We start from the raw sequence: 24,352 nt of genomic DNA, 5'->3' as shown, positions 1-24,352 counted from the left end.
CTCCAACGCTGGCGCTAATAGCGGGCTCTTGAATAAATGATTAGAAAGAAAGGCCCACTAATTAGCAAGGCCGCATCTCATCTCAGAGAAAATAATAAGAACGGCCATGGTTATTTCCAGGCCCGTCGTCTGCCATGAGAACAGTTAGAACCAGCAGCGCCGTCCTTGTGCGTTTCGTCACCAATTCGGAGAGAGTTCACCGGAAAAAGTCTATTTTAAACCTTGAACTTGTAGAGCATAGCCAAATTGAACACCCAACATTGAATCCCGATCGTCGGCACACTGAACTTATCAATCCCGGTCTAAATTGAACCTTGAAGCTATTTGGTGGACCGGGAAAGCACGATCCTGGGATTACATCTACTGGTGCTCCTTTAGTGGGCCGGCCAGCCTGAAAAATTGCCACGGATTTTTTATGAATTTGAAAAAATGTACAAGATTTTGAGAAATGTTTGGAAATTATAAATATTCTTATATACGAAAAATCTTCAGGAGTTTGTAAAAATGTTCGTGAACCCAAAATGTTCGCAAATCTGAACAAAATTGGAAATACAAAATATTCTCAAATTGAAAAATCTTCAGGAGTTTCAACAAATGTTCACAAAGTCAAAAAATGTTTCCAAATTTGAAAATGTTTCTTGCATTTGAAAAAGGGTCATAAACACCAAAAATGTTTTGAATATTATTCATGAATTTGAAAAAAGTCCAAGACCTGAAAAATTGATCAAAATTCACTAGCTAAAAAAGGTTGGCGAATTTAGAAAGTGTTCATTAATTTGAAAAAGAAACATACAATGAATCAAACTAGCGACCTGGCAACAATTTACTCGTCCTGCTAGCCACTAGAACTAATTAGTGTTAGTCCTACAGTGAGAGGCCCGAACAATTTAACAACAAACTGCATCGCTGACATTTTAAAATATCTTTTAAGGGAAAACAAATATTGAAAATGTAAACCATTTTTCAAAATCTCCGTCAACACTTTTAGAAAATTCTGAATACAATTTGAAAAAACGGAGAATTTTTCGAAAAACGGACACTTTTTGAAACATAAGTTTTTTTGAGAAAATGGGAACACATTTTGAAACCTGTACAAAATTTTAAAGTGCAAAAAAATTTTGAAAATTTTAAAATGGAACAAATTTCGGGACTTGAACAAAATTTAAAGTGCGAATTTTTTTGAAAAAATAAAAAATGGGAACAAATTTTGAAACCTGAACAAATGTATAAGAAAAATGTTTGTGACATGTAAAAAATGTCATATAGTTTTATAAAGTTATTGTGACATCTAAAAAGCTGAACAAATGTGTAAGAACAATGTAAACAAATGTTCATATATTTTTATAAAAAATTTATTATCATTGAGTAAATGGAAATGTGTATTTGGAAAAATGTTACCGTCTAATTCAAAATGTGTAGAAAACATGTATTTAAAAAATGTACACAATGCATTTTGAAACTATCCGAATTGTACCCAAAAATGTACACTTCAGATAGTTTCCAAATGTACATTGTGTACTGACAAAAAATAAACATGTTTAATAAATAAATCTGGTTAACACCGACAAAGAAACAAAAAGAAAAGAACAAATTATGAAGAAAATCAAGAAAGAAACAAAAGGAAACCGAAAGTGTAACAAAGAAAGAAAAACCACTGAAAAAACAGAGTATAATGAAGGAAAAAAAGAAAGACAAAAAATCGATGAGAAAACAAAGAAAGCCAAAGGTAAAACAAAAGAAAAATATAGAAAAAACAAAAAATAACTAGAGCAGAGCGGGCACCCCAAGTGACTATGCTAATGGGCCAGCCCAATTGACTTGTCACGTCAGCAAATCCCAGCTAGACACTCTGAAAGTTCAAAATAGACCGGGGTCATAAAGTTTGGCGCGATGATTTCAAGGATTGAAAGTTCAGGGTTTGATTGAGCTTTCATCTGTAAGTTCAAGGTTTGTTTTGGACCTTTTCCGAGTTCACCTAAAAAGACAATTCAGAGAGAGAGACAACGGAGCGGAGTTCAGTTCGGTTTTGGTCCCCTTCCAATATTATAAGTGGATGGTTTTGGCCGGCCTCCTCCTCGCCTAGCACAAGTTACCATAGTCGATCGTCACGATGGCCGTGGGGCTACCGAAGCTCAGACGGATCATGTCCCTGCAACGCCGCTGCCGCCGCCAACCCCAATCCCCCCGTGGTAACAGCAGACCCATCTCTTCTCTTCTCTTCTTACCACTACTGCATGCATGTACTGCTCATACGTCGCAAACTCTCGATCCATATCGTCGTCTCGTCCATGACCACGCACGGATGGTGTGTTTTCAGATGGATCAGTCGATGCTTCTCCACGTCCACCAGCAAACAGAGAGAGCCGGACTCGCGCGGCCGGCAACACCATGTTGCGGGTGGTGGTGGGTCAGAGGCCGACGCAGGTGACAAGGCAAACACAGAAGCGGAGTCGCGCTGCCGGCAACCAGACGATGCTTCCCACACTCAGATGGGTCAAACAGAGGGGCCAAATTTTCCAGAGGTACCTTAATTTCCAAGTGCATTAGGGCATCTCTGTCCTCTGTCTCCTTGGATATATTTCAACATTGGTCTTATTATCCTCCTCCTTAGGTCTGATTTGTTTAATTTGCTGTGTGTTGTAATGTTGTGTGTTGTAATCTTGCTTGCTGCAAGTGCCAACGCTAGCTTTCGTGTTGTATTGAATGCCCTTTGCACTGTATGCATACATGCTTACTTCTGATAATTTTGACTTAATTTGTACGGTATGTTATGCGTGTGTGCAACTTCGTTAGCAAAAGAAAGCACAGATCCATATTTCATGGCTGCTTGCTACATGTGCCTTAATAAAGTATGAGTAGCAGTCTAGCAGCGTAGCAGGCAACAATGGTGCCTCTCTTAGTAAGCACCAGCAACAACACTTCTGGGAAAACATGCTCAAGGCGCCTAACCTAACCATGGAATTGAAGTAATGGGGTCTCTTAGTAATCACCACCGCCACACTTCTGGGAAAACATGCTCAGACACCTAATCTAACCATGAAATTGAAGTAACCATCTATCTTATAGCTGCGCTTATGTTGAACTTCTCTCTCATGCTTGTGGATGCAGGAGATCTGGCGTCATATACACTCCTTAGGGCATCTCCAGCCGTGCCCCAGGAAGGCCTCCCCAGGCGTTTTTTTTTGCGCCGGCGCCGAAAAATCGGCCCAGTCGCGCCCCAGGAGCCCGATTTTCGCCGGCCTGAGCCGAAAACAGCGCGGGCGGACCCAGGCCGAACCCGGCGCACTGGGGGGTGCCCGGGGGCGCCGGGCGAACTGTTTTGGCGCGAAAAAGCCGCGGGACCGCCGCGTCAGCGACACGGCTCTCTTCTCGGCCCTTCGTCGTCCTCATCACCTCGTTTCCTGCGGTGAATCAATGCCAAAGCTGCCGCGCCGGTCAGCCTGCGCCATTGATGCCTCACGGGCGGCGTAGTGAAGGCCGGATGACGCGCGTCCCTCGCCCTCCCTCGCCCGCCACGCGTACACACGGCGGGCACGCGTACGGGCGGCGCCTCGGTCTATATAACGCGCCCCAGCGAGCTCGGTGATCTCACACTCTCTCGCCGTCGTCGTTCCCCCTCTCCTCTCTCTCGCCGTCTCCAGTTCATCACCCATGGCCGAGCGCTTCCCAGGCGACGGCGCGGCGGCGAACGGCTTCGGCCGCCGCCATCTTCACGAGGACGAGGCTCGCCTCCCCGCGGAGTACGAGGAGATAGCCCGGCGCGGCTTCTCCGACGAGGACGCCCTGCGGTGGGCGCGGGACGACTACCTCCGCGACGAGATGGTCCGGCAGCGCCGGGCCATGGAAGAGATCGCCGCCCGCAAGCGTGGGCGCGAGGACGAGCACGACGTCGTGGTCCTCGACAGCGACGACGACGACGACGACGCCCCCGGACCGTCCAACCCGCCGCGCTAACCGGGGGAGGGATGCAGCAGGGACGGCGGAGGCGTAGGCGGGGGCGGCAACGACGACGACGACGACGACGACGGTGGTGACTACACGTGGTTCTACAGCCTCCTCGGCATGTAGAACCGCGTGGGCGGGCGGCGAGGCGGGCGGCGAGGGAGTCGGCGGGGGTAGCCCGCGGTAGTTTTTTCCTTTTTTTGTAAAATATGTTTAAGTTTGAACGAACTCGCCGATGTTTGCGTTAAATTTTAGTTGTTTTTGCGTCGTATTTGACTTTTTTGACTAACCGTGGGCGCCGCGACTGGGGGCATCACGCCGCCAGTGCGCGGTTTAGCGCCGGTGCGTCCCCAGGAGACGATTTTTTGCCCCTCCTAAAGGGCCAACGGCTGGAGATGCCCTTATGCCGCTGAGAGACGCCGCCCGAGCCGCATGCGTGTCTCAGTCCAATCTATGGTCCTGGAGACCCAACCTCATTTTGAGCAGGGAAACGATGGGCTTGGGCGTACATGCATACGAGGAAACAGCTAGCGATTTTAAAAGCAGAATTGGCCACATTCTGAGGAACCACTCAGGCACTGGCGTGAGGAAACTCATCCTTTGGTTGGTTCCAAATTGCGGTGGGAAGGACCGTGATAATGTCGACAAATGGCTTTAGAAGGCTGTTACACAAGGAATTGAAGAACTCACGCTTACTCTGCTTATGAGCATAGTTTTAAATAGCCGGCTAAATGATTGCTATAGCCTTTTCAGTAGGGTGCCGCTAAATGATCGCTTTCATAAATAACCCACTATAGCCCGCTTTAGCCCGCTATAGCTTCACTATAGCTGATTTGGAGGCCCGCCGCTATTTTTCATAGCCCGCTATTTAAAACATTGCTTATGAGTAACCATGCCAACTTTTATCAAATGGGCTCGGAGACTCGCTTCGGTGTCTTTACCTTTCCAATTGTTCCTTTCATCCTGCAGCTGGCCTCTGTTGCTTGAGAAGCCTGACAAAACTAGAGCTGCTTATGGTGCGTATTACGGGTGACGAGCTATGTTGCCTTCTTTCCGGTTCTTCAGCTTTACAACAGGTTATACTCAGGGATTGCAGTAAGGTAAACTGCTTGAAGATACCTTATCATCTTCAGCGTCTAACGCACTTGAAGGTGGGAGATTGCAGCAAGCTGCGAGTGATAGAGAGCAAAGCTCCAAATCTCTCCAGTTTTCACTTTCTAGGTTATAACCTCGACCTCAATGAGGTACAAGTCTCACTTGGAGAAGCATTGCAGGTGAAAAACATACACATGAACTCTACCGAATTTGGCTGTTACACTCAAGCTGAGCTGGCGTCCAGCATCCAAAGCATGGAGGTATTGCTGTAAAATTAGAGAGGCATGTTTAATTAATTAATGGGATTACACAAGTTAATACTTGGAATACGATTAATCTGGTTTATACTGTGCGGATGGTCAATTCACCAACGGGATCTAGCAAACTTGCCTACCTGAATTCCGTGGGCATCTCTCTTGAAGAAATACCCTTTGCTCGGAGCTTTGATTGTTCTTCTTTAATTGGCTTCTATCTTTGGTGCTTCTCTTACTTTGGAGGCTTTAATCGCACATGTAAGTTGCTTACTGTCCTGCAATTATGTTACTACTAGTTACTTATGGTGGATCCCTTAACATAATGAAGATTGTCTTCTCATCTCTAGGTATCCAATGAACTCATGCATCATGTGTTAACTTTTGGAGATTCCTTGTGGATGCTGGGGAACAAGGGTGTCTGGTCCCCAAAGAATAAGAGGTTGGTCCAGCTAGCATGTCATGTGCTCAGGGCCAGGTTGAGCTAACATGCATTATATTTGACATGGTAATGCCAAATGCTTCAAATTAATGGAGATGCATGAGCACTTTGTCGTTGAAAAAACACAATGGAAAAATAATAGTACGGACATGCATGGTTAGAATTTTTTAAAAACACAATGAAAAAAAAGGACGGACTTTTTATAATATGGGAAGAGAATTTCATCATACATGATGAGAAAAATTCATACACGCCAAAACTTTTAAAATAATCTTGTAATATGCGACTTATAATTTTTTAATATGTGAAAAATATTTTTGAAACATGATGAACCCTTCCAAAACGCGATGAACAATTTCTTAACATGGACGGATGTGAATGTTTTTTTAATATGTGGCCAACAGTTCTTTCAAACACGATGACTATCTTTTATAAAAAAGAGTAAAAAAAATTCTAATACACAACTAATAATTTTTAATATAATACGTAACATATTTTAAAACAAGGCGAAACGTTTTTGAAATGTTCATGCATCACAAAAGTATTCATGTAATCTCAAAAGTGTTCATGCAAAATGTTTATGTATCAGTAATCTACATTTTAAAATTTATTCTACATAAAAGTGAGTGTTCATAGAAAAAAATAAAAAATGCAATGGAAAAGGAAAAGAGAAAATAGTAAACAAAAAAGATGAAGAAAGGAAAGCCGTCCAGTATGCAACAACTCCCACACGGAAAAATAGCAAGCCCTAGTATTCTAGCGAGCACAAGCAACATGATCGGTGCTTGGGCCGGCCCGTTGTAGGCGGGCGCCCCTTAGCTGGCTGGTTTCCGTTGTCTCAAAAAAACAAAAAGCTGGCTGGTTTCCCTGAAAAAACAAATTGGCTGGTCCGTCCTTGGGAACGACGGCCGGCGGCGAATCACCGGCGGCAGACGGTGCGAATGAGTTGGCCGGCGGTGAATTAGGCGACGGCTAATCTGTCAAGCGGCGAGCTGATCTGCATCTGCCGAGCGTTGGCGCTCATCCTTCCTTCCTAAGGTAAGTCTCAGGCTCGTGCGCATTTTTCCATTTCGAATGCAGATGCAGGGGCGTGCCCCCAAGTTTCATTCATCACGAAAACCGACAAGAAAAGACTCAATCGCGCGCTGACAAAGCTAAGAACTGTTCCGCTGAAGAATGCGAGGACGGATTGCTCTGCGTTTAGCTGTATCTGATCACGCTCACCAGGTGTTCGACACATTGCCGGTGCCTGGGTCTGCCCTCCATTTGGCCAGGATAACTCATACCATGTCTCGTATGGATGGAGGCATGGACCCATGGCGATGCTCGTAGTTCGATTTGGAATGGAACGCGGCCAGGTGGAGTAGGCCGATGACGAGACAATGCACACCAGCACCAGGTAAGGTGTTTGATCATGTGCCCGTCGCCGGCTGTGGTTCATATTTTTAAGATACAGGGAAATGGATACCACCATAGGAACAAGGTGCTGCAGGCAGGCACTGGATCCTGTTCCGGAATAATCTAGGAGCATTGAGTGTGTTCCTTAGTGAATATCAGCAGGTGCAAGGCAAATACTTATTCAACTATTTCAGTGCTGTGTCTGATGACAGTCTTGACCGACAACTAGAGCGTATGGGGTCGCGCCAAGGTGGATACATATATTAACTGTAGCTCTAGAAGCTCGTTTACATACATAATTTTAAAGCAGGATGGGAAGCGCCTACAAACATGGAATGGAAGAGAGAGGTAAAAAAGACCAGTAGGCGCAGGCGCAGGCGCAGAGGAAGCAAAGCAAGAGCAGGATACACAACTTCATCATACTCTGCTTTTGATCTATTTGACAAGGAAGCTATTGGTTTGGCATGGCCCTGAAAGGGGAAAATAGCAGGATACGAGTGCCTCACTTTGTCGTGTTCTCAGTTTTGCAAAGTAAATGTAGCCTTGTTCCTCGACAAGAGATTCAACAGAAAATTTTCTCTTGGCTGTGGAGGTCCGTCGGTTCTCTGAAAAATGAAATCTGGATGGCACTTTTTATGCTAGCGGTAATAACTTGGCTATTTCTGAGATTAGAGGAACTGAAGGGGAGTGGAGCCCTCTCACAAGAAGATCTAACAAAAACAGCCTTGGTTCAGTAGTAAATTTTCAATGCGTATGTACTGCTGCAGTAAGCTGGTATCTCTCTATGAACTGCTTTAGGAAATTTCCGTGCACTGAACATAGGTGTATGGTCATGTGTGAGTCTGTTACTAAATTCTGTCAAGAGGCCTCTACTGAAACTTAGTCTATGAACCTTCTGTCTATTTGGCCAATGACTTTGCTGACCTTGCTATTTGTCATTAGATCAGTGATGATGACTTGCATGAAACCATGTGCGGTTTCAGTACCGCACTAGCTAGGGAGAAGCTGGACAAATATCTGAGAAATCTCTGATCTGCATAAAACTCCACTTCAAGGTCTATAATTAACTGCTGCTGGTAGCTGCATTGTTATGTATACATATATTGATGACATACACCAGTTCGTCATTGCAGAACCCAAGCGCATGATATAGCTCACAACCGTATATATATTAATAACAAATCAAATGTGCGTACAAGCATCGCACTTATTACATGGAACCATTTTGTCCAGTGGAAAGCCACACAAATCCAGACCCGTGAGCATATGCACAACCATTATGCTCAACCACAATCACAAGCCACACATGCAGGTCAGGACAAGTAACTGGATACACCCACACCACTCAAATCACTCGGCACAAGCAGAACACAAATGCACACTCAGTAGACGGAAACACACAATGGCAAACCACATGAGCACACACAACCACATACCATGGCAGGAATTGGTGATGAACGGAAGAAGTAATGGGAAAGCCTTCAGTTCCTCCAGCACCAATCCTTCGCCTTCCACAAGGACGGGCATCTTGCAGGACCACCTTGTTTTTCTTCTTGTTTTTTTGGCTTATCCTTGTGTTTGTACTCAAGCCTATTCTTTAGTTTTTTTATGACTTGTTCAACATCATTAGGGACACTGTCACCATTCAACTCCAGCTCCTTCAGTGCAGGAAGTTTGTCGATTCCAGACATTGAAACAATATTCTTGAATGACCAGACGATCTTCTCAAGATTAGGAGACCCGTCGGTGAAGCTTAACTCGGTGATGTAGGAGGAGCCGACAATAAGAAAGTTGAGCTTTTGGAATTCATCTTTATTGAAGATAAGCTGACTGCCATTGTAAAACTTCCCGAAGAGTGCTAGGTAGCGCATCTTTCGTTTGCGGGCGAGGATTTCCAGATCACCTTGTTCCAGCAATGTATCACGAAGAGTCAGCCTGGTTATGTGTTTGGCATTGAAAAGTAATGAATGCAATATGCCCTTGTTCTTGATGTTGTTCAGTTCGAGCTCCTCCAATTTTTTAAGGTAGCCGACTCCACTGATAGAGACTATGTTGGTGGAGGACAGAACAATCTTCTCAAGGTTACTAGCAGCTCCATCATCAAATGTGATTTCAGTCATGTTGTTTCCCTCAACAAGAAAATTCTTGAGATTTTTGAATTCACCCTTGTTGAAAGTGAGCTTGCTCTCATCGTACTTATTGTGTCGAAGCTTGACACAGTGTAAGTTTTCAAGCTTGGCAAGGATGTTCAGATCTTCCTGGCTCAAGGAGGTACCAGTCAGAGTCACCTTGGCAAGTTGATTTCCATTTCCAACCAATATCTTAAGAAGTTGCCCCTTTTGTGTGCTAGTGCTTTCATTTATACTTAGTCTCTCAAGAACATCAGGGCAGTTTTGTTTCAGACTCAGCTCTGATGGAGGGACCTTGTATATATCTATGTCAAGAGTAATTGACAGATAACGGAGGGACTGGTTTAGGAGGTCACTGATTGCATTAAGCAATGACTTGAGGTCACTCTCCTTGTTGATAGCCACACCGAGCTTCTTCAGCTCATTCAGACCTCCAATATCTTTCAAATCTTGTTCATTCTTTGGCTTAACGTTGGACAATACCTCCACACCCACCATTTTTTCAATCTTCTCAGGGATCTGCACACTGGAGAAGTCAGCAGGACTTGAATCAACATGACCAGACAATAGACGGTTCCAACGATTCTTCGGCTTGACATTGCACGGTACCTCCACACACTCCATTTTGTTGATCTCAGGCATCTGGACACTGGGGGAGTCACTAGGACTGCTCTGACTTGAATCGACATGACCAGCCAAGACACGCTTCAGCTTTTGACCAGCCAAGAAACGTTTCAGCTTTTGAAGCAGGACATGTCTTGTTGCAGACGCATGAATCTCGGTGTCCCGGATATCCAATACCTCCAGCTCATGTAGATTGTTGATTGCACTGGGCAGCCTGGTAACACCGGTTCCCCTTAGGCTGAGATACTTGAGCATTAGTATATTCCTGCATATGTGACTCAGGTAGTGCTGGTTCTGCGGGAAGCAATCACAGCCTTCTAGATCTAGCACCTTGAGCTTGGAGAACTGAGATGAATTTTTCAAGAAATTCTCAATTGTTTCAGAGCTGCGGAGACGGACATCACTGAAAATGGAGAAGTGCCGAGCCAAGTGATGTGACAGCCTTGTCTCCAGAATGCGCTGCTTCATGGCGATCTTGGTGATGAATCCATAAACTAGCTTATGCACAGTGCAGCTCTTGACCTTTCCAGTAGCATCAATGCCAGCAGGACAAACAAAGCACCGGGCAATGAGCGTATCAAAACATTTCTCGGCTTCATCCACTGAAGAGGACCAGCGCCAATCTTTGGTGGTTATCAGCCCTTCTGCAACCCATCGTCCTACCAAGGTTGACCGTCTGATGATTTTTCCTCCAGGGAAGATAGCTAGGTACAACAAACAAGACCTGTACTCTTTAGGCAGATCCCTGTAAGAGAACTTGAACATCATAGTGGGCAATGATTTTTGTGTGGCACCGGCAGGCAAGGTGCTATTCAACTTGCTCAGCTCTCCACTGCTCCTCTTGGGTTTGGTGTACAATGCATGAGCAAAGATCTTCATGCAGAATTCATGTGGCTCACACTTACACAAGATGTCGCGTAGAACCTGGCGGCTGGGTTGATCATTCATATGCTGGCCTGTATTCTGGAGCACAGTATCAAGGTAGAGGCCAACAAGAGAATATTCTATAGGCTCCAGCTCTTGACAGCCACAATATTGCTTGATGTCCTGTTGAGTGGTCTTTGTCGCCACGATCACAGCACCAGCGATGGGGCACCACCCCAATCCTCGGGGTCTCAAAGTGTTTCTGGTCTCCTCCCATTGGGGTATATACTTGTCATAAACTTTTAGGATGACCAGGATCCTTTGATCATCACCTCTCAAACATTCTTTAATCTTTTGCGCCATCATTTTGATCTTGAGACGGTTCCTAATCTCCGTTATGATTTCGTCCTTCTTCTGCTGTCTGGTTTCATCAAAATCATCTTCCGGGATCACCTCTGGGTTCTTGGCAGATTTTTCTAATTCCCGTAACTCGTGCAGCATGTCTTTAACCCCTCTGACCATTTCTTTGATTTCATCATCAACCGATGTGCCAACAAGAGGACTATTGCCAGCGGTGATGGTGGTACTGATCGACCTTGGGAACACCGTTGACAGGATGTCTTCATATTCGGGCCCCTCCAGCTGCTCTGAGCTTGAGCCGGCTTCTATTTTTGATTTAAGCTTCTTGGCTGTTTGCTTGATGATGGCATCATACAATTCTGCTACCATGGATTTGTTCTTTTTCTCTTTTTCTGATTCTGATGCAGCAGCAGTAGTAGTTGACTGGTAGATGAGCAACCAGAGGAGTTGGTCCAAGTTTTTACCCAATATTTCTTTTTCCAAATCTATTCCGTCCTTGCGCAATTTTTGCCGGTCCGGCAGCTCCTTCATACCATCCTTGAGAGTGCAAATTTTGATGTCATTTATCTTGCTGTCGGCCTTCATTTTATCTATCTGTTGCTTGATATCACGGATTGTGTCCCTTGTGTATTTGTAAGTGCCCCATCTTGTTTTAGGAGGATCTTGTTTTGTGCCTTGCTGCCGCTTGAGCTCAGCCATGATGTAGCAGAGAATCTTGTGGGGTCGTAGTGTTATAAAATCATAGTGCACCTCAGGGACGTCGACCAAGATGACAACATATCCAGTGTCCTGTACAGCTACCTTATCTTTGTGCATAAGAGCGTTGTTAGCGTCACTGGTCTCCGGTGGCACAGCGGGCATATCTTTGTGTTCAAGAGCGCCAGTGCCCTTTGTCTCCGGCGGCACCGCCGTATCTCCGTGCACAAGGGCACCACTGGCGTCCCTGTTCTCTTGTGGCACAGGCTTATCTTCATTCACAAGGGCGCTGGCATCCTTGGTCTCCAGCAGCACCACCGGCGTCCTTGGTCTCCGGTGGCACAACCGCCTTATCTTCATGCACAAGAGCCTCATTGGTTTTCGCCTTATCTTCGTGCGAATAGCGCCGATGTGCTTGGTCTCCGGTGGCACAACCACCTTATCTTCATCCACAAGAGCATCGGCATCCTTGATCTTTGGTGGCATGGCCTTGTCTTTATGCGTAAGGGCACCGTCTTCCCTTGTCTCCGATGGAATGGCCTTGTCTTCATGCACAAGGGCGTTGGCATCCTTGACCTCCGGTGGCACCACAATATCTTCATGCACAAGGGCACCGTTGTCCTTGGTCTCCGGTGACACAACTGGGCTGGCATCCTTGATCTCCGGTGGCACAACTGGGCTGGCATCCTTGATCTCCTGTGGCATAGCCTTGTCTTCACACGCAAGAGCACCGGCATCCTTGGTCTCCAGTGGCATAGCCTTATCTTCACGCGCAAGGCCACCCACATTCTTGATCTCTGGTGGCACACCCTTATCTTCATGCGCAAGGGCGCCGACATCCTTAATCTTGGGTGGCACCGCCTTATCTTCACGCGTAAGGGCACCCGCATGCTTCATCTCCGGCGGGACAACCTTATCTTGGATGTCCTCTGCCTTCTCAAAATAGGCTCTTGCCACCTCCAGGGCTTTACTCCCAAGAGCATGAGCGTTGGCGTTGGCGTCCTCATTATCCGTTACCACAAAGGCGATGGAAGGCAGTAATGGTTTTGATTCGGCTGCCAGTTTCCTTGATTCCGCCACATTCGACTTTATGTGTTTCTCCGCCGCCTCCGCCCTCACTTGCACCACCAATCCGATCCATTGATCTAGCCTCCTTTGAAAGAAGTCTTCCTTGTCCATCCTCATGCTAGTCATGGACAAGGCCACCTTGAGTGGATCAACCCCATCTTGGTCGTTGTCCATGTCTGCTTCGTCTTCATGGTCTTGTGGTGCCGGCAACAACAATGGCTCCGTGAGCCCAGCCCTGGAAGATGATGACTCCGTTTTGACCTCGACACCATATCTCATTCGGCGGTTGCCGATGTCTTGTGCCCGGTCCTTGAGTTCCCTCAGTTGGCCGGCGGCGCGATGCTGTGCGAGCAGCTTGCGCACCAGCCAAGGAGCCCACCGGAGGTAGCGGCCGGGGCCTTCCTTGGGCAGGTGGAGCGCTGGGTCCCCGCGGTAGAGGTAGAGGTCGATGCAGTTGTTGCAGTCATTGGCGAGGATCCGGACTTGGTTCATCCAGGTGCGGACCTGCTCGTCGTGCTCGCGGCTGTTCCCGGAGAGGTTCGCCAGGAAGCTGCCCATGCTCTCCATCTCCTCCTGGATGAACTGCACGTCGTGCCGGACGCGCCCGAGCCTAAGCGCCTCGTGGCTGATCACGCCCAGCAGCGTCCCCACGGCGCCCGACGCCAGCTCCGCCATGGATCAATCCCTCCGCCGCCGCCGGCGGCCTGGTCTGTGTGACGGTGTTTCAAGAGTTTGTTTGGTTTAGCAGAAGCAGGCCAGGCTAGCACCTAGCATGCGTTCATGCGTCTGTGTGGTGTGTGGCCTTGCATGCAATTCGATGCAAATGCCTATCTCTGTGTGTGTGCCGTGGGCAGCTAACAAAAGGATCTGTTCTTCTATTCTACCTGGTACCCACGCCACTTAAGGCAGCTTCTTCTTTTCCTTTCTCTACATTCTTTACTTCTTTTAGCATGAGCCTTAATGATGAATGTATGAGGGCAGGGGACCTGGGGACCACGATTTTCCTACTCTTCCAGGAAGACCATGAACCCATTACTCAGCTTCTTCTTTTTCTTTTCTGTCATTTCTTTACTTTTCAGCGGGCTGCATGCAGATCCTTCATCACGATTTCTCATTTCATCTTTGATTGACTGGAGTAGTGTAATAGACGGGATGGCATTACACGCGTGCAACATGGTCTTTCCAAATCAGTTGCAAGCAGGATGAAGTGCTCAACATTTTTCACATTCTGATAAATGTTTTGTTTTAAAATGCAGGCAAGGGTATTTTATTATCCCTGCAAAAAAAGGTATTTTTATTAGGGAAGAGAAGCAAACGGGTGAGATATACTTCGAAAATTAGCTCCAAGCAGGAGCAGGCCAGGGTGCATCAGTGCTGCTAGTACCAAAGTAAAGGGTCTTTGGTAACCCTTGCAGAAGATGTTTCTGAGATGGACCATAGTTAAATTGTTTTGGAAGGGGATAGTATTTGGTTCTTCCTCCAAGCGGTAGTCGACCTGGGTGCATCAGCGCTACGCCACCCTACCACTGGGTCGCTTCCCTGTTCTCTAAAGAATGTTTTGTGTGCATAGTGCAGGCAACGTTAAGGGTGTTTGGTTCTCCTCTACAGATGATGTTTGTTAGACGGCATTCTTCTCACTGGTTCATGTATACATATACACTTGCCATAATTAAAGACCTAAAATCTGGCAACAGTTAAATTGTGTCGATGAAGTTGAAAAAGAAAACAGAATTCTACAAGGAAGATCATCAAGGCGTCTATTGGCAATCTCGGAAAAAAACGGTGTTATCGCTAGTCTTCTGCAAGTTATCTCGAGCCGGAGCATCAGCCCTACCCAACTCCTTTTTTTCCCTTTCTGTTATTCCTTTACTTTTCAGGAGGCTGCTGGTCCTTCATGTCGATTTCTCGTGCCATCTTTGGTCTTCTGGAAGGATGTGTCGTTAAATTGATTCGCTGTCCTCTTGTTACGATTTTTGCTATGGTCCCTTCGACAACTCGATTACTTGGCTGACAAGTGACTTTGATTTCTTTTGAGCCTTTGTCCTTTTGCACGGAGATAGAATCTGTGTTTCTTTCTCCTTTGCTTCCATTTTGTTCTAGTAACACTGAACAGCCTGCACTATTAAGCATGCACTTTGGGACAATTACAGTAGTAACATTGATGACCATGTTCAAAGAATAATTGTAACGGATAAACATGTTGAAATAGCAGTCATCACATGATATAGTTTTAGTATTAACATAATAATAGGAAGGTTTACATTGATAAGTCTCCTAAAACAAAGGGGTGCAGGCTAAATTTTTATTTGTCCATAGACACCACATAGGCAAAAGGTTGAATGATTATACACAGATATGGCCTATGGGTTTTATTTTTCTTAACTAATGACATCCATCTTTTACTAGCATGATCCTTCCATCCTTTCTCTTCAATAGAAGAACATTTTTTTACCACCATCGGTTTTTCTCTCTCATCATTTTCCATGTTCCATTAATGAATGCTTTTGACGCAGGCATGTACTAGCACCTAGCTAGGGTATTTTTAGTAAGGAAGAGAAGCGGCGGCTGAGATACTTCAAGAAAATTTGCTCTAACCGGGAGCTGGACTAGGGTATTTTTATTGCCCTGTGTCTAATGAATGTTTTATTCATAAAGCAGGCGAGCATGAAGGGTCGTCGGTTCTCTACTGTAGATGATATTTCTGAGATGCGCTCTCACTTGCTTCACATATACATAAACAGATAATTGTCGTAATGAAAGACCTAAAATCGATCTGGACACAGTTAAATTGTGCCGATGAAGTAAAAAAAAGAAAAGAAAAGATGTATAGTTCTGCAAGAAAGCACGATCAAGGCGTCTATTGGCAAGTTATCACCAGGCAGAGCATCAACTCTCTACCCAGCTTCTTTTTCTTTTCTGTCCTCTTTTTACTTTTCAGCAGGCTGCAGATCTATCATTACGATTTCTCGTGTCATACTTTCAATATATGAGATATGGAGGTGATAATATCATAGTCGTGCTAGTTGAGTAGTTGTGAATTTGAGAAATACTTGTGTTGAAATTAGCAAGTCCCGTAGCATGCACGTATGGTTAAAGTTGTGTCACAAATTTGAAGCATGAAGTGTACCTGGCTTGTGCATCCTTATGAGTGGCGGTCGGGGACGAGCGATGGTCTTTTCCTACCAATCTATCCCCCTAGGAGCATGCGCGTAGTACTTGATTTTTGATGACTTCTAAATTTTTTCAATAAGTATATGAGTTCTTTTGACTAATGTTGAGTCCATGAATTTTACGCACTTTTACCTTTCCGCCATTTGCTAGCCTCTTCGGTATCGTGCATTGCCCTTTCTCACATTGAGAGTTGGTGCAAACTTCGCCGGTGCATCCAAACGCCGTGATATGATACACTCTTTCACACATAAACCTTCCTATATCTTCCTCAAAACAGCCACCATACCTACCTATCATGGCATTTCCATAGCCATTCCGAGATATATTGCCATGCAACTTCCATCATCATCATCATCATCATGACATGCTTTACTTTTGTCATATTGCCATTGCATGATCTTGTAGTTGACATCATATTTGTGGCAAAGCCACCATGCATTATTTTTCATATATGTCACTCTTGATTCATTGCACCATCCCGGTACACCGCCGGAGGCATTCATATAGAGTCATATCTTGTTCTAGTATCGAGTTGTAATCATTATGTTGTAATCAATAGAAGTGTGATGATCATCATTATTAGAGCATTGCCCAATCAAAAAAAGAGAAAGGCCAAAAAGAAAAAAAGAAAGGCCCAAAAAAAGGAGAAAATAAAAAGGGCAATGCTACTATCTCTTTTTTTACACTTGTGCTTCAAAGTAGCACCTTGTTTTTCATGTAGTGAGTCTCATATATTGTGCTTCAAAGTAGCATCATGATTTTCATATAGTGAGTCTCATAAGTTGTGTTGTTCATACTAGTGGGAATTTTTCATTATAGAACTTGGCTTGTATATTCCAGCGATGGGCTTCCTCAAAATGCCCTAGGTATTCATGAGCAAGCAAGTTGGATGCACACCCACTTGTTTTCTTTTGTTGAGCATTCTTAGCTCTAGTGCATCTGTTGCATGGCAATCCCTACTCCTTACATTAACATCAATTGATGGGCATCTTCATAGCTCATTGATTAGCCTCGTTGATGTGAGACTTTCTCCTTTTTTGTCTTCTCCACACAATCCCCATCATCATATTCTATACCACCCATAGTGCTATGTCCATGGCTCGCGCTCATGTATTGCGTGAAGGTTGAAAAAGTTTGAGATTATTTGAGTATGAAACAATTGCTTGGCTTGTCATCGGGGGTATAGAAGTTGGTAACATCTTTGTGTGGCGAAAATGAAGCATAGCCTAACTATATGATTTTGTAGGGATGAACTTCCTTTGGCCATGTTATTTTGAGATGACATAATTGTTTGATTAGTATGCTTGAAGTATTATCATTTTTTATGTCAATATGAACTTTTGTCTTGAACCTTTCAGATCTGAATATTCATACCATGATTAAGAAGATTTACATTGAAATTATGCCAAAGTATCACTCCGCATCAAAAATTCTCTTTTTATCATTTACCTACTCGAGGACGAGCAGGAATTAAGCTTGGGGATGCTTGATACGTCTCCAACGTATCTATAATTTTTGATTGCTCCATGCTACTTTATCTACTGTTTTAGGCAATATTGGGCTTTATTATCCACTTTTATATTACTTTTGGGACTAACCTATTAACCGGAGGCCCAGCCCAGATTTGTTGTTTTATGTCTATTTCAATGTTTCGAGGAAAAGGAATATCAGACGGAGTCAAAACGGAACGAAATCAACTGGAGAAGTTATTTTTGGAAGGAAACCCACCTGATGGACTTGGACCCCACGTCAGAAGATACGGGAGGTGCTCACGAGGGTGGGGGGCGCGCCCTCCCCCCTGGGCGCGCCCCCCTGCCTCGTGGGGCCCCCGTAGCTCCACCGACGTACTCCTTTCACCCATATATACCGTCGTACCCTAAAACTTCCAAAAACAGAAGATAGATCGGGAGTTCCACTACCGCAAGCCTCCAGAACCACCAAAAACCAATCGGGATCCCTTTTCGGTACCCTGCCGGAGGGGGGATCCATCACCGGTGGCCATCTTCATCATCCCGGCGCTCTCCATGACGAGGAGGGAGTAGTTTTCCCTCGGGGCTGAGGGTATGTACCAGTAGCTATGTGTTTGATCTCTCTCTCTCGTGTTCTCTCTCGTGTTCCTCTATGGCACGATCTTGATGTATCCCGAGCTTTGCTATTGTACTTGGATCTTATGTTTCTTCTCCCCCTCTACTCTCTTGTGATGAATTGAGTTTCCCCTTTGAAGTTATCTTATCGGATTGAGTCTTTTATGAACACTTGATGTATGTCTTGCCGTGCTTATCTGTGGTGACAATGGGATATCACGCGACACTTGATGTATGTTTTGGTGACCAACTTGCGGGTTCCGCCCATGAACCTATGCATAGGGGTTGGCACACGTTCTTGATTCTCCGGTAGAAACTTTGGGGCACTATTTGAAGTACTTTTATGTTGGTTGGATAAATCTGAGATTGTGTGATGCATATCGTATAATCATGCCCACGGATACTTGAGGTGACAATGGAGTATCTAGGTGACATTAGGGTTTTGGTTGATTTGTATCTTAAGGTGTTATTCTAGTAAAAACTCCAGGGTTGTTTGTGACACTTATAGGAATAGCCCAACGGATTGATTTGAAAGAATAAATTTGAGGTGGTTTCATACCCTACCATAATCTCTACGTTTGTTCTCCGCTATTAGTGGCTTCGGAGTGACTCTTTGTTGCATGTTGAGGGCTCGTTATATGATCTATCTATGTTATTATTGTTGAGAGAACTTGCACTAGTGAAAGTATGAACCCTAGGCCTTGTTTCCTATCATTGCAATACCGTTTACGCTCACTTTTACCACTCGCTACCTTGCTGTTTTTATATTTTCAGTTTACAAAAACCTATATCTACTATCTATTTTGCACTTGTATCACCATCTCTTCGCCAAACTAGTGCACCTATACAATTTACCATTGTATTGGGTGTGTTGGGGACACAAGAGACTCTTTGTTATTTGGTTGCAGGGTTGCTTGAGAGAGACCATCTTCATCCTACGCCTCCTACTGATTGATAAACCTTAGGTCATCCACTTGAGGGAAATTTGCTACTGTCCTATAAACCTCTGCACTTGGAGGCCCAACAACGTCTACAAGAAGAAGGTTGTGTAGTAGACATCAATGACTGGTTTCAAGGGTTGAAAGCAAAGAGACATCCACCTCCGGAGGAGAAGGTAGATCCGCTGAAAGCGAAGCGCACTCTGGTTGCCCTGACAAAACCACCCAAGTCTCCGCCGAAAGGAAACTATGAACGCATTATTGGAAAGGAATTTGCCGAAGCGGAGCGGTCGGGAAGTACTGTCAGTGATCAAAGGCTGAAAGAACGACGAGCTGGGAAACAAATTGCCCAGCTCGGCGAACAAGCGAAGCAATCGTGCCCCCTGCTCAAGGTGCCTAGCGACAACGTCGCTAATGATCCGAGGATGGTGCCCGGTTATAGCAATCTTGCCGATTACCTGCCCGACGATGTACATTATGAAACCATGGAGGTGCAGATACAAAGATACGAGTACGGGAAGCCTCTCGTCAAAGATGAAAGATCTCTATCAACGATGATGCGAAGATTGCATGATTGGTACTTGAAAATCTGCAGAGACTCTGGGGGGAGGAGTACTTTGTATGTGAAAGTTAAAAAGGAGAATGACCTCGTTGGAATTGAACTGTTGCCTGTTCCATTTGAGGAGTTCTTTCAGTTTTTCAATCAATTGGCCCTCGATAAAACAACGGCCACCTGCTACTGTCTGTAAGTAGTACTACTTCTGTCATTAAGTCTCTCTATATAGCTCAGCTCTTTCATTGCATGTATTTATAATCATCCTCACTATATTATGCAGATTGAAGATCGCCGAATTGAAGAAAAGACAAGTCGGTGATATTGGGTTCATTAACACATATCTCATATATGCAACTCAGGTTAAATTTCATGCCGCAGATACCGAGGCCAACTTGCTACGATCGTTGGTAATAAATGAAAACAAAGATATAATACTCTTTCCTTACAACTTCAAGTGAGTGTTACTGTCTTGTGCGTATTCGGTTTCCCTTATATATATTAGTCAAGGTTATAGTAATGTAATTGATGAGTTATGCATGTGTGTGCAGTTACCACTATATTCTCCTAGAGATTAAGCTTGAGCAGAGACTAGTAACTGTCTTAGACTCAAAACAAAAAGATCCCCAGGACTATGCGGACATGACTCAAATGCTCGAGAAGTAAGTTAAATCGATCATTATCCACCATATCAACAACTTTGTTCATTTCCTGATATATCAAGTAATTGTTTTCTTTGTCTGGCAGGGTTTGGAAAAAATTCTCCAAAAAAGCTCCAGGACTCCCGAAAAAGCTGCAATTTAGACACCCGAAAGTAAGTACTATAGTAGCATGTTCCGCGCATCTCCTATTGATTTGGCATTCTTGCTTATCAGTTTGATTGACCTCTATTTCTTGTAAAGTGGTTGTGGCAGGAAAAAGGGAATGATTTCTGTGGATACTACGTTTGCGAGTCCATCCGCCACACGACCTGTGAGCGGGGCTACACTGACGAACAATATGAAGTACATAAATAACAACATTCACAATTTTATTTTATTACCATCATTTGTGTTGAGTTTCATTCATTTATATATATATATGTATTGACCCCCTTCTTCAAATTAGATGTTTCGGAAGCGGGATGAACTCCTAGCACCAGCTCGCATGCGAGCAATTCAAGAGGAATTGGCGGCATTCTTTCTTGACCACGTGATCGCTGAAGACGGAGAATACTATGTGGACCATGAGTTCGTATGATTATATTTGTAAGAGATAATTATTGTATATATGTAGCCGGTAGTGTCGGATAGATATACGAGAACTTGTTGTTCGACCAATCTCTCAGAGAAGGAGAGGTGGTCGATATCACTTCTCTCTGTATGCATATATGTTCATGACGATCTTCTGTTTCCTTCGTTTGCTTACTAGCTAGCTAGCGTGTCTAGTCCTCTCTATACGTATGTATAGTACGTAGCGTCGACCAAGCACGGACATAAGAGAGGACACTTCTCTCTATTAATTATAGCTAGCTAACACAATGTATGAAACACCTAAAATAACCCCCCAAAACCCCCAAAACCCTCCTCCTTTCAGAAACAAAAACAAAAACCCCAGCCACAGAAATGCTGACGCGTGGATGCCTATTGGTCCGGGTTGGTGCCACCAACCGGGACCAAAGGGTCTCCTGCCTGGGCTCCGTGCACAGGCCATGTGGAGACCCATCAGTCCTGGTTCTGGATTGAACCGGGACTAAAGGGGCAGGGCATTAATACCGACCCTTTAGTCCCGGTTCAGAAACCGGGACAAAAGGCCCTTACGAACCGGGACAACATGCCCTTTTTCTACCAGTGCATGTTGACTCGTAAAAAATGATGACAATAGTGGAAGGTGGGGTGGGGGCGGTGAATCAAATAGTACGGCAAAAGTTCGAGGAAAACATCGGACATGTGCAACGAGAGGGCGTGAAGGCCCACATGTGTAGCTTGTGAGGAGGAGAGAGGGAGGTGCGATGAAAAACGGCTTGCACCTATGATTAATTCGCCATTGTGGCATGTGGGGAAGCCCCACTAGCTACAACCTTCTAAGGGCATCTCCAATGTCAAACGCGCGCTTACCCAAATGCTTATCGAGGGGGGGGGGATGGTATCCTACGAAGCTCGCACTCCCTCCTCCGACGCTGGCGCTAATAACGGGCTCTTGAATAACAGAAAGAAAGACCAAGTTATCTCATGTGTTTAAAAAAGAGCAAGCGCTCGGTGCCTTTCTTTGCACCAATGCCAAATGAGGCGCTGGGAATCGTCAACATAACCGCAGATCTGCTAGGATTAAACTCCTAGCGCCCCGTCCTAGCATCTCCGGTTGGAGATGCCCTAGAATGTACCCATTACTCCCGCAATACGTGCTCGTGGTGCATCAAAATATCACCCCCTGTTGGAGCTAACTCTATCAGCCCCTCTTACTCTTCTTCTACCTCACGTAGCTCTCATAAGAATAGAAAAAAGACGCAGGTGTTTGGCGCTGCTGTATCACACAGCCGCCATTTTCTTCTCTCTATTTCTCTGGACTGAAAGCAAACATGACTGAGGAGTTGCGGCTCCTGGTAGACTTAAATGTATAGAGGATACCATTACACCTTTGAAGCCTACTTACATAGGTTTCCAGGAAACTAAGAAAGAATCCTTTTCTAATTCTTTCCTTAAGAACTTGCTAGGAAACAGGAATTTTGAGCGGAACTGGCTTCGTGCTGTTGGTTCTGCTGGTGGCATTTTAGTAGGTGTAGACCTAGATATCTTTAATGTTATTAGTTGGGAAATTCTCAAGTTCTCAGTTAATGTGGTGGTGTGTCAAAAAGATACTGGAAAAGTCTCTAGGATTACTATTGTTTATGGCCCTGCTTATGAAGAGGGTAAAACAGATTTTATTTCTGAGTTGCATCATAATTTTCTCAATTGGAATGGCCCTGCAATTATATGAGGGGATTTCAATTTAGTTAGGAACCAGACTGATAAAAACAATGGTAGAGTAGATTTTAAGTGGGTTGATAAGTTTAATTCTTGGGTTGACTTTTGGTCCTTAATAGAAATTAATATGTCTGGTAGAATGTATACCTGGGCAAATAATCAAGTAGACATGATTATGTCCAAGATTGATAGAATTTTTTGTACAACTGAGTTTGAGTCCATTTTTCCTTTAGCCAGCGCTAGGGTTCTCCCTAGGATTGGAAGTTATCATACACCTGTTATTTGGGAATCTGGATGTAATGACCCCCCAAAGAAATCTAGTTTTAAATTTGAGAAAGGGTGGCTTGCTAGGCCTGATTTTAGGGATATAATTGTTAAAGCCTGGAACACTAAATGTACCAGTTCTAATCCTGTAGATGCCTGGCAATGTAAAGTAAGGGATTTTAGAAGGCTTGCTAAAGGTTGGAGTGCCAACCTAGAGGCTTTTCTTAGAAACCATAAGAAAGCACTCATGGCAGAGTATGATAGAATAGATATTCAGGCAAAATCAGATGGCCTTAATGATGTAGATAGGAATAGAATGGAAGAGATTCTCTTTGAGCTCGGAGAAATTTGGAGCAAAGAAGAGACCAGTGCTAGACAGAGATCTAGAGATAGGGATATCCTAGAAGGAGATAGAAACACAGCTTACTTCCAAGTTGTGGCTAACCAAAGGAGGAGAGAGAAGATGATCTCTGTGTTAGAAGGACCTGAGGGACCCACATCTGAACAGAGTAAAATGATGAAAATAGCTCTTAATTTTTATAGGAACCTGTTCAAAGCTGAACAGAGGCCTAATATTGCTTTGAAGCAAGATTTTTTCAATGATGCTGAAAAAGTTTCTGTAGAGGACAATATTAAACTAGAGGCCAGGTTTACTGAGGAAGAGGTTAGAAAAGTTGTGTTTGAGTCTTACTCAGATGGGGCCCCTGGCCCAGATGGGATACCTTTCATGTTCTTCCAGAATTTTTGGATATAATTAAGGGTGATCTGATGGCCATGTTTGAGGCATGGTATGAACATGGTTTAGACATTTTTAGACTTAATTTTGCCATGATCACCCTGATCCCTAAAGAAGAGGAAGCAAAAGATATGAGGAAATTTAGACCAATTAGCTTACTCAACTGTTGCTTTAAGATTTTTACCAAAGTTCTGACTAATAGATTAGCTTTGATTATTGGTAAATTGATCTCTGAAAATCAATTTGCCTTCATTAGAGGTAGATACATTTTGGAGAGTGTGGTTACAACACATGAAGTGTTGCATACTACTCACTCTTCTGGTAGGAAGGGGATGATTTTAAAGATAGACTATGAAAAAGCCTATGATAGAGTTAATTTAGATTTTGTATATGAAGTTCTTGAACTTAGAGGTTTTGGTAGGAAATGGATCAACTGGGTTAAGAGCATAACTCAGTAGGGATCCATTGGAGTCAAAGTAAATGGTGAGGAGAGTGACTTCTTCATTACCAGTAGTGGTTTGAGACAGAGGGGCCCTTTCTCACCTTTACTTTTTAATCTTGTACTAGATGTTTTTGCTAAAATGATAATTAAAGGCTCACAAGCAGGTCTGATTAGAGGCTTATGTCCTAACTTCCACCCAGGGGCGGTTACATGTCTACAATATGCAGATGACACTCTGCTTTTTGTAGATAATGACCATAGAGCTGCTATCAATCTCAAGTGGGCCATGACTTGTTTTCAGCTAATCTCTGGCATGTCCATCAATTATCATAAGAGTGAATTAGTCCCCATTA

The 24,352-nt window shown here is 44.3% G+C and overlaps 1 protein-coding gene across 1 annotated transcript; it reads right to left on the bottom strand.

Moving 5' to 3' along the window:
• Window positions 1-8,343: 8,343 nt before the first annotated feature.
• Window positions 8,344-13,544, bottom strand: LOC119357214. The gene has a single exon (XM_037624207.1). It carries the CDS (start codon window positions 13,542-13,544, stop codon window positions 8,610-8,612), a length of 4,935 nt encoding a protein of 1,644 aa, XP_037480104.1. The 3' UTR covers window positions 8,344-8,609.
• Window positions 13,545-24,352: the final 10,808 nt, after the last annotated feature.

This window comes from Triticum dicoccoides, chromosome 2A (assembly GCF_002162155.2).
Source record: "Triticum dicoccoides isolate Atlit2015 ecotype Zavitan chromosome 2A, WEW_v2.0, whole genome shotgun sequence".
NCBI lineage: Eukaryota > Viridiplantae > Streptophyta > Magnoliopsida > Poales > Poaceae > Triticum > Triticum dicoccoides.
Note: the sequence above shows the minus strand (reverse complement) of the source record. Positions and strands in the feature narration are given on the sequence as shown.